At 38.7% G+C, this 12,689-nt stretch overlaps 1 protein-coding gene across 1 annotated transcript in view; it reads left to right on the top strand.

Annotated features, from left to right (window-relative positions):
• Window positions 1–12,689, top strand: part of CCDC141 (coiled-coil domain containing 141) — a 298,856-nt gene that overhangs the window by 48,417 nt on the left and 237,750 nt on the right. The window contains exons 4-5 of the mRNA XM_069068555.1: window positions 2,906–3,097; window positions 9,672–9,780. Coding sequence (XP_068924656.1) covers window positions 2,906–3,097; window positions 9,672–9,780 — 301 coding nt within the window. The remainder of the gene's footprint in view (window positions 1–2,905; window positions 3,098–9,671; window positions 9,781–12,689) is intronic.

Below are 12,689 nucleotides of genomic sequence, written 5' to 3'. Positions count from 1 at the left end.
ATAGTAATGGCAATTAAAGATTCCCCTGTATTGGCTTGGTTTTCAAACTGATTGTGTTAAAACCCAGAGCTTGTTAATTCCACCTGTGGGATGGACTTGTTGATGTGAAAAGAAAGTCCTGAACTGGGAGGAGCTGGTGACATAGATTTGGAGAGACAAGAGAGAGGCAGAAGAACTTTTTGGAAGCAGCACCTCGTGGAGGCAGAGAGAAAGACTGAGAGGATTGCCCTGGACTTTTGAGACCTGCCCCCTGAGCTGCCAAGGACTGAGGAGACATGGCTGTTTTGCTGGTACTTTGTCTGTCTGTTTTGATGTTGTTTTGCCAGATTTGTCCACTGGTGAAAGACAGTCCTTTTGTTGAAGAAGTCCTGGAACCTGGCTGTTGGCTAAGAAGCCCTGAGACTGTCCTGCAGACAGAGAGTGAATACTGTCCACTGGTGAAGGAAAGTGCTGTTGTTGCAGGGGTCTGGAGACTGTCCTGCAGACAGAGTGAATACTGTCCACTGGTGAAGGACAGTGCTGTTGTTGCAGGGGTCTGGAGACTGTCCTGCAGACAGAGTGAATACTGTCCACTGGTGAAGGACAGTGCTGTTGTTGCAGGGGTCTGGGAACCTTTCTATTGGTTCAGAAGCCCTGAAGAAGGATTTTCTTGTTGTATGTTTACAGAAATCCTAGGAGAGGGTTTTGCTAATGTTTTCGGGGGTTCTAGGACTGTTATACAGACAGAGGATGAATTAATGAAGGGACTGGCAATGTATCTTGTGGCCTTGCTAAGCCTTGTCTCCCCAGGAACTAAAATTGCTGAGAACTTGCCTCGTGTCAAGATGAAGAAAAGACCTCCATTTGGGTATTAAGTGCTGTGCTTAAACTTGATGTAACTCTGGGGTAGATTCAATTGTGATCCAGGGGTGGGGAACTTTTGACCTTTTCATGTTCTATGGTTGAACAAGTGAATGTACTTTACTTATGTTTGGAAACTAATCTCCATTTAAGAAGAGGGGCTTTGTGGTGGACTAAATGAAGGAATAGCCTAGGGGTGGAGAAGTATTTAGACCAGGGACTTTGTAATTGATTGAATGATTGGAAGGTCCTGGGGTGGGGTAGTACTTGGAGATTATTTAATCAACACTTAGTAAATGCTGTATTTTGAATGATGTCATGTTTTGATCTTCTCTGTTCTTGGTTTGTCACTGAATAAAATGGAGAGCACCTATGCTGGTATTTTGAACCTTGGGAAGTTGCCTTACATTACATGACATTACAGTACCCTAGCATGGTATCTGAGTATGTTCTTGGGGAGTTGGAGCAGGGTAAGAAAAGACCTTGAAAAAGCTGACTCAACTTCTAAAACCTGACTTCTGCTTCATAGTTTTATGTTGAAGAAAAACAGTATTGAACTCCCACTGACATTTTCAAATAATAAAAAAATGAACAGACTACCATGGCAGATTGGCATCTTACCTGTAATACAGTCTTAGAGAGTTGCCTCAGATACTGAAATATTATTTAACTTGCCAATAGTTACATGGCTTGTATGATTATTATTTAGATAATTAAAAATAAAATAACTAGCATTTCTCTAGTGTTTTATAAATATTACCGCTATTTTATACCCACAATAAACCTGGGAGGTAAGTGCTACTATTTTCCCAATTTTATAAATGAAAAAACTGAGGCAGGCAAAGGTTAAGTGACTTGCCCAAGGTCACATGTAACTAGTAAGTGTCCAAGGCTGGATTTGAACTCAGGTCTTTCTGATTCCAGGTCTGGTATTCTATAAATTGTACAATCTAGCTGTCTAGTTTAAGTCAGAGGCCAGGATTTGACCTCATGTTGTATTTCCATATTTTAAAAATTATTAAAAACATTTTTGCTTTTCTATGACAATTTTTCAGTATATCCATTCTCGTTTTCCACCTAGAAAACCATACTTTATGAAAAGAATAAAAAACAAAGTGGAAAGAGGAGGCTAGGAATTCAACAAAACTTATTATAACAATTGCATTTATATAGTTCTTCAAAGTTGCAATTTATAAATATTATCTCATCTGATTGTCATGATGATTCTAAAAGTTAGGTGATATTACTTCCACATTTTACAAATTAAGAAAATAAGACATATAAAATTAAGTCACTTCCCCAGGTCAAACCTTACTGACTCCAGGTCCAGTGTTCTATCCACTGTGACATATAGCTGTCTCTAACCAATATATTAACTAAGTCTTATAGTATATGTAGTGTTACATGCCCATAGTCCCCCACCTCTGCAAAGAAGGGAAGGAATTGTGTCACCATATCTCTTCATCAGAGCCAACCTGGTCATTCTAATTTCATAGCCTTTTTCAATTTATCTGTTGTGGTCATTTCTATTTATATTGTTTTAGTCATTGTTTTCTTGCTTCTGCTTACTTCTCTTTATTCTGTGTTCCTTTTTATGGCAAAGGCAAGAAAGTTATCCAAAACATATTTGTTCAAATGTTCATGTATAAAAACTTTTAGCTAGATACCTTCGTACTCAGTGGAGATGCTCTTTGGATGATGGACACAAAGACCAAAAGCTCTCTACCTCGGTAGGGCTTGCCAGACCCTGTGTCCCATTAGCATAGGTTTTAAGAGTCCAGTGACATGTCTTGGCCACAATGATATTTTGGAGTAAAGGCATTTACAGTGGTTCTTCCCCAGGAGGTTGACTATCAGGGGATGAAATTAACATTCACAAAAAGTAGAAAGACCATTTTCAAAGAGTTGAGGAGTTATGATCTGCCTCATTAGAGGGAAAACTTAGAATCCACATCCACATCAGTAACATTCTGGAGCTTGTGAAGCAAGTCAGATTTGACCTGAATTCTTGCTCAGGGTTATTTTATACTTAATTATTTTATTATTATTTTTTCTCTTGGTTCAGGCTTTGGAAGATCGGGTATGGGACCTATTACAGGAAGCGGACAAAGCAGCAGAAGAGAACAAGGACCAGCATCAAGTCTATGAGGCCATGGCTGAGACTCTGGGAGATGCCTGGGCAGCCTTGGTCACTGTCTTGGAGAGGAGAAGAGAGCTCCTGAAACTGACTTCAGAATTTTTCGAAAATGCCCTAGAGGTTTGTGTTGGGAAATCCCATTCCTAACTATTTCACACAAAGGTTTATAAACTAAAATCTTTAAATATCCTTGTTTTCTAATTTTCACAAAGGATAATTTTGTGAAAAGCACCTGGATGAAGCACAATTTTCTTGATAGTTGAAGAATAATATTGTCAAACTTGGATGTGTCATTATGTATTAGCAAACGTAGACATTCAGCCTGCAACTGAGTAGTAAGGAATTCTGTTTCTCTTCTTTATAGATAGTAGTAAAAAAAAATTAAATTCTTAAGCTTCATCCTTCTTTGAGCTTCTGAAATGTATAGTTCTGATGACTTGTTCCCTCCTGGAGGGGAGGGAAGATTCCCATGGAATAACAGATAATACTTTTCCAAGTAATTTTTATATCTTTTTTTTTTTTAATATTTTCAAAGTGTCATGAGGAAAACTAGAACTGACCTCCCCCTCTCCCACCAAGACAAAAGTGACCTTTCTTTCCTGTGGTTCAGCTCATAACATTTTGAACCTCTCATCACACTTGGATAGTGTGCCTACCATGTTGGTTATTTGTATATTGTCTTACCTTTCTCAATAGATCTAAAGCTTCATGAGATCAGGGAACCTGTCTTATTCGTCTTTGTAGCCCCATCAATGCCTAACATAATTAGCTTGCATTTATAAATACCTACCATGTGAAGGCACTTTGATAAGTACCAGGAATACAAATACAAATGATCCCTAGGTACTAGGAATACAAATACAAATGATCACTAGTCTTAAGGAGGTTGCATTCTAAAGGGAGAGACAAGAAAGATACACACATATATTATTGTTGTTCATCCTGGGTGATGTCCTAACTTGTGTGTAAATTGTATTTAAGTGAGGCAGAGCTGAGCAAAGTAGTCGACCTTACTCTCTATGAGTCATTGAAGTCTAGACAAAAGTCAAGATGGCTAGTGATGGTCCAGGATACAGTGGATCACCTTGGCATCTTTGATGTCTGGCCAAGCTCTAAGCATTCCACAAGGTCTTCAGCCCAACTTGATGGCCATTGGAACAAATTATTCTCATCTACCAATTCCACTGGGGAAAGCCTTCACATGCTTTTTGGATGGGGGAAGGCAGGGCAATTGGGGTTGACTTGCCCAAGGTCACACGGCTAGTAAGTGTTAAGTGTCTGAGGCCAGATTTGAACTCGGGTCCTCCTGACTCCAGGACCAGTACTCTATTCACTGTGCCACCTAGCTGCCCCTTAGAGTACATACTCTTGCATACACATGCCTTCTCCCTTTCCCTCCCCCACCCCAACTCACCAACAGGCTCAAAACCTGTCAGTTACCCTCAACCTTGTTTAGTCTGTCTGCTGAGACACATCACCAGGGTGTGGCTGTTGCACAAGCTACAGCTTCTTGGAGTCACAGGTGAGAGTTAGGTGAAGGTGGATAACAAAGGTAGATGAGCAGCTCTGAAAAGATAAGTTAGGGCCAGGTTGTCAAGGGCTTTAAAAGGAAATTGAGTTTATATTTGATCCTACCGGCAATAGGGAGCCACTTAAGTCCTTCAAAATTAATAATATATGTATATATATATATGTATATATATATATATAATTGCCTATTTATACCAAGTAGGTGTCCAATAAATATGTAAAACCAACATTTTACATGGAGTATTTTCCTAAGGATTATAGCTAGAAGTTTCATTCCTAGTGTTAATTAAAATAAAAGAGAATATACCTAACAGCCTTTCCCCCATTCCCCTCCCTCCTTGCCTTGTTTCTCTTTAATTCCCATGACTCTTTGAGCTTCCCAATTCAAAATGTGAGACTCTTAAAGAGCATTATAAATGGGAAATGTCATATTTTAGAGAAGACAGTTATTGGGAATTTCATTTTTAACTTTCCTGTCAAGTTAGCAGCACATTTATTTTGATGTGAGATTGCTGTTTCATTATGATAAAGTACCAGCTTCAAAGAATATGACATCCTCAAATTCAAAAATCAGGACACAAATCCCAAATATTGAAGCTCAGAGGATTAGTTAGAGGAAATAAAGACTTGGAGGAGGCACGTTCATGTTTCATGAGCTTGTTTAACAGCAAGAAGGGACAGCAGAAACTTTAGACTATTTCAAAATTTGTTTTTGAAAATTTGAGCACAGGTCCAAAAAGCTACTTATTTTATGATCTTTGGGAAAACCATATATATTTCCTTTCTTTTTTTCCCCCCATAACTTCCTCTTAGATGAAACACATGTACACATATACCTGGTTATAGTTATGCCTGATTAATTTCATCTTAGCAAAAAGGTCCATGCATATATATATATGGTATATTTATTATATATTATTAACACATTGATATATATATATATATACTGCATTGAATTACCTATATTAAAAATTTCCCTTAATTCCATGTATATACATATATATTTCCCTTAATTCTCATTTTCTCTTTCTGTCTCTCTCTGTCTGTCTCTCTCTGTCTGTCTCTGTCTCTGTCCCTGTCTCTCCCTGTCTCTGTCTCTGTCTCTCTTTCTCTCTCTGTCTCTGTCTCTCAGTCTCTGTCTCTCTTTCTGTCTGTCTGTCTGTCTCTCTCTCTCTCACACACACACACACACACACACACACACACACACACACACGCACACACACACACACACACACACACGCACTTTTAAGAGTATGTACTCTAAGGGATGGCTAGGTGGCACCCTAGAGCACCGATCCTGGAGTCAGGAGGACTTGAGTTGAAATCCAGACTCAGACACTTAAGACTACTAGCCATGTGACCTTGGGCAAGTCACTTAACCCCAACTGCCCTGTCTTCTCCCGTCCAAAAAGCAAAAAAAAAAAAAAGAGTATATACTCTAATCACTAACATGAATAGATTTATCTCACTTACTGAATTCACGAGAAACTTGCAAATGAACAACTTTTGGCAATCTTATATTTTCCTTACCATAAACAAATGTTTCATGGATTTCTATGGTCCAAAACATCTGTCAGCTGGTGACAAATTTGGTTATGAGCCTCACTTTAGAAATTAGATATTTGCAAAATGATTGGCACAGTGCCTGGCACATAGCAGGCTTTTAATAAATGCTTGTTCCCTTCCCCTCTCCATAGTAAGTAGGCAGGAAGTTATACATAGAGTCTGAATTTAAAGCCTTATAGTTATTAATGTGGAAATGTTTTTCCTCCTTCTCAATGGATAAGGGAGGATATGGAATGAGGGAGAGAATTTGAAATGCAAGATAAAATTAAGTAAAAAACTTGGTAAGTTTGTTGGAACTTCCCAGAGTTTATGCTCTACTGGCATGCCTCTCGAGAATCTTGAGTCACTTCTATGCCTGTCCATTTCAGCACAATTCAAGCTAGGCTGGGCAATGCAAAAAACAAACAAACAAACAAACAAAACCCCACAAAAACATATAAAAAAAACCAAACCCAACCCAAACCCCAAACCCAAACAACAACAATAACAAAATCAAAATGGTCTTTATCCTCAAAGTTTTCAAATTCTCCTGGGAGGAAAATGTATATCTATAGATAAATAAGTACAAAACAATTTGCTCATATAAATAAGCAAGAACCTCATATTGGGGACAGTACTTGGGTTGAGTCTTGAAGGAATCCAGGCATCATAAGAGGTGAAGGAAGCAATGGGAGACAATCTATGCCAACAAGCTTTTCTTAGATGCTACCTGTTTGACAGGCAAGGTGCTCGTACTGGGGATACAAGTCCAAAGAATGAAAGGATCCCTACTCACAAAGGGCTTACAACAATGGGGAAGACAAGTGCCTACATGAACATAGAGATAAGAACTTGTCTATGATTTCATTAATAAAGATAATGCTCTGTGATGAAATTTGTTATTCCGGTGAAGGTCATAGAGGTCTCTGAAACTTATAGTCCTGGATAGTTTCTTAGAGCATATGTGGTATATGAATAAGGATGTCCAGCATACCATAGAAGTTATCTGTCAGAAGAGGTGAGCTTTCTGATTCCAAGACCAGTTTGCTCTCTATTATGCCTTGACTGCTTCACGTATACGAGTATATACACAATAAAATATATCTATAAAGAGGACAAACAATTTTTAAAACTACAAGTTACGGAAGATAATCTCTCCAACTGGGGGTAAGAGTAGATCAGGAAAGGCTTCATGTAGAAGAGGCATCTTGAAGGAAGAAGAGGTATTCCATGAACTGCAAGAGAAGAAGGAGGTAAGCAATAGATTCCAGTCATGGGGAATAGTCAGTGCAAAGGCATGGAGACAGAAAATAGAAATATATGGAGAAAATTAGTTTACTTGGTTCTCAGGATATTGTACACTGAGGCTGAAAAGGTAGGTTGGAGGTAGTTTGTGAAGGACTGTAAAAGCTAAATCAGGAAGTTTATATTTTTACCCTAGAGACAATAGGAAGCAACTGAATTTTATTGAGTAGGAATGATGCATTGGCTAGATCTGAGCTCGGGAAAAATGACCTTGGTAGCAGTCTTGAGAATAGACTGGAGTGAAGAGAGATTCAAGGCAGGGAAACTAATTAGGGGGCTGTTGCAATAATCTCTGTGAGAAGAGCCTGAATGAAGGGGTGGCTATGAGAAGAGAGAAGGGCTCAGATGTGAGAAATGCGGATACAGATACAGGAAGATTTGGCAACTGTTAGGATATATGGAATGAGAGAGATTGAGGAGGTCTCACATGATAGGGAGGTTAAGGACCTGGGAGACTGGAAGAATAGCAATGACTTTGGCAGACCTAGGGAGGTTTTGAAGAGGGATGGGTTTGGGAGGAAGGGTAAAATAATAATATACGTTTGGGGCATATTAAAGAGAAGTAAAGGGGGAAAGAACAAAGGTTATTAAGTACCTACTATGAGCCATGCTTTGTGCTAAGTGCTTTACAAATATCTCATTTGAACCTCACAACTTTGTGAAGTAGCTGCTATAATTATCCTCATTTTACAGTGTAGGAAACTGAGGCAGAGAAGAGATGTTTTTTAAGTGACTTGCCCAGAGTCACATAGGTAATAAGTATCTGAGACTGGATTCGGACTCAGTTCTTCCTGATTCCAGGCCCAATCTTCAATCTACCATGCCACATAGCTTTTGAATTTGAGATGTGTCTAGGGTATCCATTTCAAAATGCCCATTAGCTGGTGGTGTGAGACTGAAGCTCAAGAGAAAAAGTGGGGCTAGATATATAGATCTGTGAGTTATCTACATAGAGATTATAATTACAATCATGGCAGCTGATGAGGTCACTAACAGAGAATATAGAGAAGAGAGATGGCCAGGCTTGGGGTACACCCACAGTTTGGGAATATGATTTTTTTTGCAAATTTTTTTTATTAAATACTTCCTAATCACATGTCAAAACTTTGTTGTATTTATTTGTTTAGTTAGTTGTAGTTTTTAACATTCATTTTTATAAGATTTTGAGTTTCAAATTTTCTCCCCCTTCTTTCCCTTCTCCTCTTCAAGTCATCATGCAATCTGATATAGGCTGGGGTGGCTCCATGGCTCAGTGAATAGAGCACCAGCCCTGGAGTCAGTTGGACCTGAGTTCAAATTCGGCCTCAGGCACTTAACACAAAAACTAGCCTGTGACCTTGGGTCAGTCACTTAACCCCAACTTCCCTCTAAAAAGCAAAAAAACAACAAATAAAACAAAAACAATCTAATATAGGCTATACATGTACACTCATATTAAACATATTTCCACATTAGTCATGTTGTAAAGAAACATTAGAACCAAAAGGAAAAACCACGAGAAAGAAAAAAACAAAAGAAAAAAAGAGAGAGACAATAGTCTGCTTCAATCTGCATTCAGGCTCCATAGTTCTTTCTCCAGATGTGGATGACATTTTTCATCATGAGTCTTTTGGAATTGTTTTGTATTATTTCCTTGATCAGAGCAGTTAAGGCTTTCACAGTTGATCATGCTTCCTATATTACTGTTACTGTGTCATCGTTTTCCTGGTTCTGCTCATTTCATTTTGCCTGAGTTTGTCTAGGTCTTCCCAGGGTTTTTGAAGCCACCCTGCTTGTCATTTCTTACAGTACAATAGTATTACATTACATTCATATACTGCAACTTGTTTAGCCATTCCCCAATTAAGGAACATTCCCTTGATTTCTTTGCTACCATAAAAAGAGCTGCTACAATTATTTTTGTACAAATATGTCCTTTTCACCTTTCTGGAAGGATATTTTCTTAGCAAAGGACAAACAACAGTGATGATGAAAGTAATTTTCTAAAGATGGTGGCTTCAATAACTGGGGAAATTAAGAAGGGCTTCACGTAGGAAGTAACATTTGAATTGCTCAAAGGAATCCAGGGATTACAGGAGCTGGAGAGAATGACTTTCAGGAATGGGAGACAATCTTATGCAGAGTTTTGGAGGTGGGCTATGGAATCCCATGTACAAAAATCTCTCAAAACAGCAAGAAGGCCAGTGTGGTGGTACATGGAATGCATGGGGAGGGGTGATGTCACAATGAAGTAAGACCTTGGCCAAGGTACAAATAGCTAAATGTTGTTTCTATGTCAAATTTCCTTTTTTTGTATGTATTTCTCTTGTAGTTTGCTATTAAAATAGACCAAGCTGAAGACTTCCTGCAGAACACCCAAGAGTTTGAGAATGCTGAATCCTTAAAATCACTTCTTCAACTCCATGAACACCATTCTAAAGGCAAGAGACACATTTATTACTACCAAGCTGCTCTCCATGTGCTTTTAGAGATCTTAAAAGAGTCAATGTGGGGATGCAGATTTATGGCACTTTTCAATTCTTTTCTTCTAAATATCATGATTAATGTATAGTTATGGCCATAACAGTAGAACTAAGGCTTTCACAAGAGATTGCAATCATCTTCACTGAATGATTATTATAAGGCTCAATTGAGCATAACCAGTTTTACATAAGATCTCTGGAGGAGGAATAAGCCCTGTTTCATTTAGAAACTAATGTAGCTTTCTATTAAAAAAAAAAGTAAAGGCATGTGTGTTTTACTTCCCATCCCCCTCCACACTCAGACATGAAAACCCAGAAAAATATGGTGCAAGCTAAACAATATAAATAATGGAAATTGGCATAGTGGATAGATTACTGGGTTTGGAATCACAAAAACTTCATGAGTTCAACTCTGGCCTCAGACACTCAGCTGTGTGACCCTGGGCAAGTCACTTAATCCTGTTTGCCCCAGTTTTGTCCTCTGTAAAATGAGTTGGAGAAGGAAAAGGCAAACTACTCCAGTATCTTTGCTAAGAAGACCCAAAAAAGGGGTTGTGAAGAATAGGGCATGACTGAAATGACTGAACAAAAATAACAACATTGGAAATAGATAGATAGATAGGTTCCTGACCAGTGTTAGTAGGCTAGACCTTCTTCCTCAGGTTGGGGTAGTCAATCTGATTATCTAGACACTTCCTTCTGTGGAAAAGTGACAAAAAGTCACTCCTCCCACCCCAGACCCCTAGCTATTCTATGACAGGTTGATTTCTCCTGAGCTCAGACTGGAAATTTTGTCACTTAGGGGTAAGGGCAAAAGAACAAAGGCAGCTTGGGGCAGCTGGTGTAAAAAGTGATGCCTTTGGGTGGAAGCCACAGAGAAGCTAACCTGACTTCATATTTTAACTACTTTTTCTTTTCTTTAGAGACTAAATTTAATTGTTTTAATCCTACAGAGGGATTACAAATGCTGACAGTACCTTTTAAATTTTGGTACCCTAGGGCAAAGCCCTGACTTAACCCCTCTAGTTATGTCTCTGAGCAGGATGGAGAGGTTGTGTGTCAACATCCTTTCTGTTCATTTCAATCCCAATCAAATCAGAATATTCTGAAAAGCTGTTTTTAAGAACTCCAAATGGTGCTATCAATGATTATTTACCATTTACTAATGATTGTGCAATTAGGACGTCTCAAAGAGCAGAGAAGGTAATTTTTCCTGCACAGATTTTGAGAACCCAACATGCCTATGTGTAATTCTGACTGACTGTTGCTGTATAGGCCCTTGTGACTGGCTGGTTCTATAAATAGCATGCCAGTGTTCAGGATTAAAGCGGCAAGTCACACATTTCTATCATACTGCAATAATCTAGTTGGGTCCAAGATGAGGGAACTGAATCACATGAAATTCCACTCAGGAGACTGAGGAGTGAATCAAGCCCAGGTAACAGAGATGGGTTCTGTAGTCTCAATTCAATCTTCATTGGGCTGACACGCTCATCACATAGCAATTTTAACACTTGATGACCTGACAGTGATTGATGCTTTTGCTGATAGGAGCTTCATAACTGAGGTCATCAAAAGCAAGTGTTTGTCAGAAGGACAGGAGGACTGGGAAAAAGACAGACTTTCACAGAGAGTTTGACGATGGAAGTGGAAAGGTGGAGGTTAGTTATCTGTGTCTCTTTGTTCCCTTCTTTCTGATGTATTAACATTTGATGCAACAATGAGCCAGCTTGCATGCTGTACCTCGTGCAGGCTGGGGAAAAAGGCAAGCAGCCCTAATTCGTCAGACTGACAGCTGAAAAGATTCTTAATTTCAGTGGAAATTGGATACCTGTTGGGTCTCTTTGAAGTCCAAATAAATGGATGGAAAGTTGGTTGAGGGCAAGTGCTAGGGCTGGTTTTCTGATGACTAAAGGCCATTTAAGTCATAGTCACAAAACCTTCATGGGGCAGTTAGAATAGGCCCAATGAAACAGATTCCGAAGCAGCAGTCTAAGAAAGAAACACTTGGCCTAAGAGCCAAGAGGCCACTAATGGGTCAGTCTTAAGCAGGTATCTTCATGTGCCTCATCTTTCCTACCCATAAAATGGAAATGATGAGACTACCTTACTGGAATCTGAAAAGAAGCAGCTATCTGGTGTTGATGAAAAACATAACCAAGAATGAAATTCTGAGTTTGACTCTTGTAAGGGCTTGAGAAACAAATTACTTAAATCATTTCCTAAAACTTTTACTACCAGTAAAAATGTATTTCTGAGATATTGAGTGAGTCATGAAGTATTGGGATGATGAGACTGAAAAATATAACTGTGTGAACGTGGTGGCCTTATATTTTTTTTTTTTGCTTTTTTGGGGTTTTGCACCTGGGGTTAAGTGATTTGCCCAAGGTCACATGGCTAGTTTTTGTGTTAAGTGTTTGAGGCTGAATTTGAACTCAGGTCCTCCTGACTCCAGGGCCATGCTCTATTCACCATGCCACCTAGCCGCCTCTTGTGGAGGCCTTATCTTAATTAGTTCAACTATAATTTTCCATACCCGACAGTGCCAGACTTGTTGTTTAGTATAGTAAAAAGAAACCCTCCAAAATACCCTCAAATATAAAATTTGTAAATATCATTCATAATATTCAGAAGGTCACAGGAGTTTATTATTTTTAATTTTATTAGGTAAGTTGTATGGATGCCTTTTGTTTTTACATCACTTATTTTTGAATATATGTCTCACCCTTACCTCAGCAATAAATTAACTGTTCATTATAATCAAGAAAAGGTCAGCAAAAACAATGGATTGAGTTTCTGCTATTATATGTAACATTCTCTTCACTTATTTCCACTTGCCTCTCTGCTGAAGGAAGAGAAGGAAAGTA

Source organism: Petaurus breviceps, unplaced genomic scaffold, assembly GCF_028583685.1.
Source record: "Petaurus breviceps papuanus isolate PSGF00001 unplaced genomic scaffold, PetGlider_PUasm1.0 90763, whole genome shotgun sequence".
NCBI classification, from domain to species: domain Eukaryota; kingdom Metazoa; phylum Chordata; class Mammalia; order Diprotodontia; family Petauridae; genus Petaurus; species Petaurus breviceps.
The sequence above is the reverse complement of the archived record's forward strand: the minus strand, read 5'-3'. Positions and strand labels throughout refer to the sequence as shown.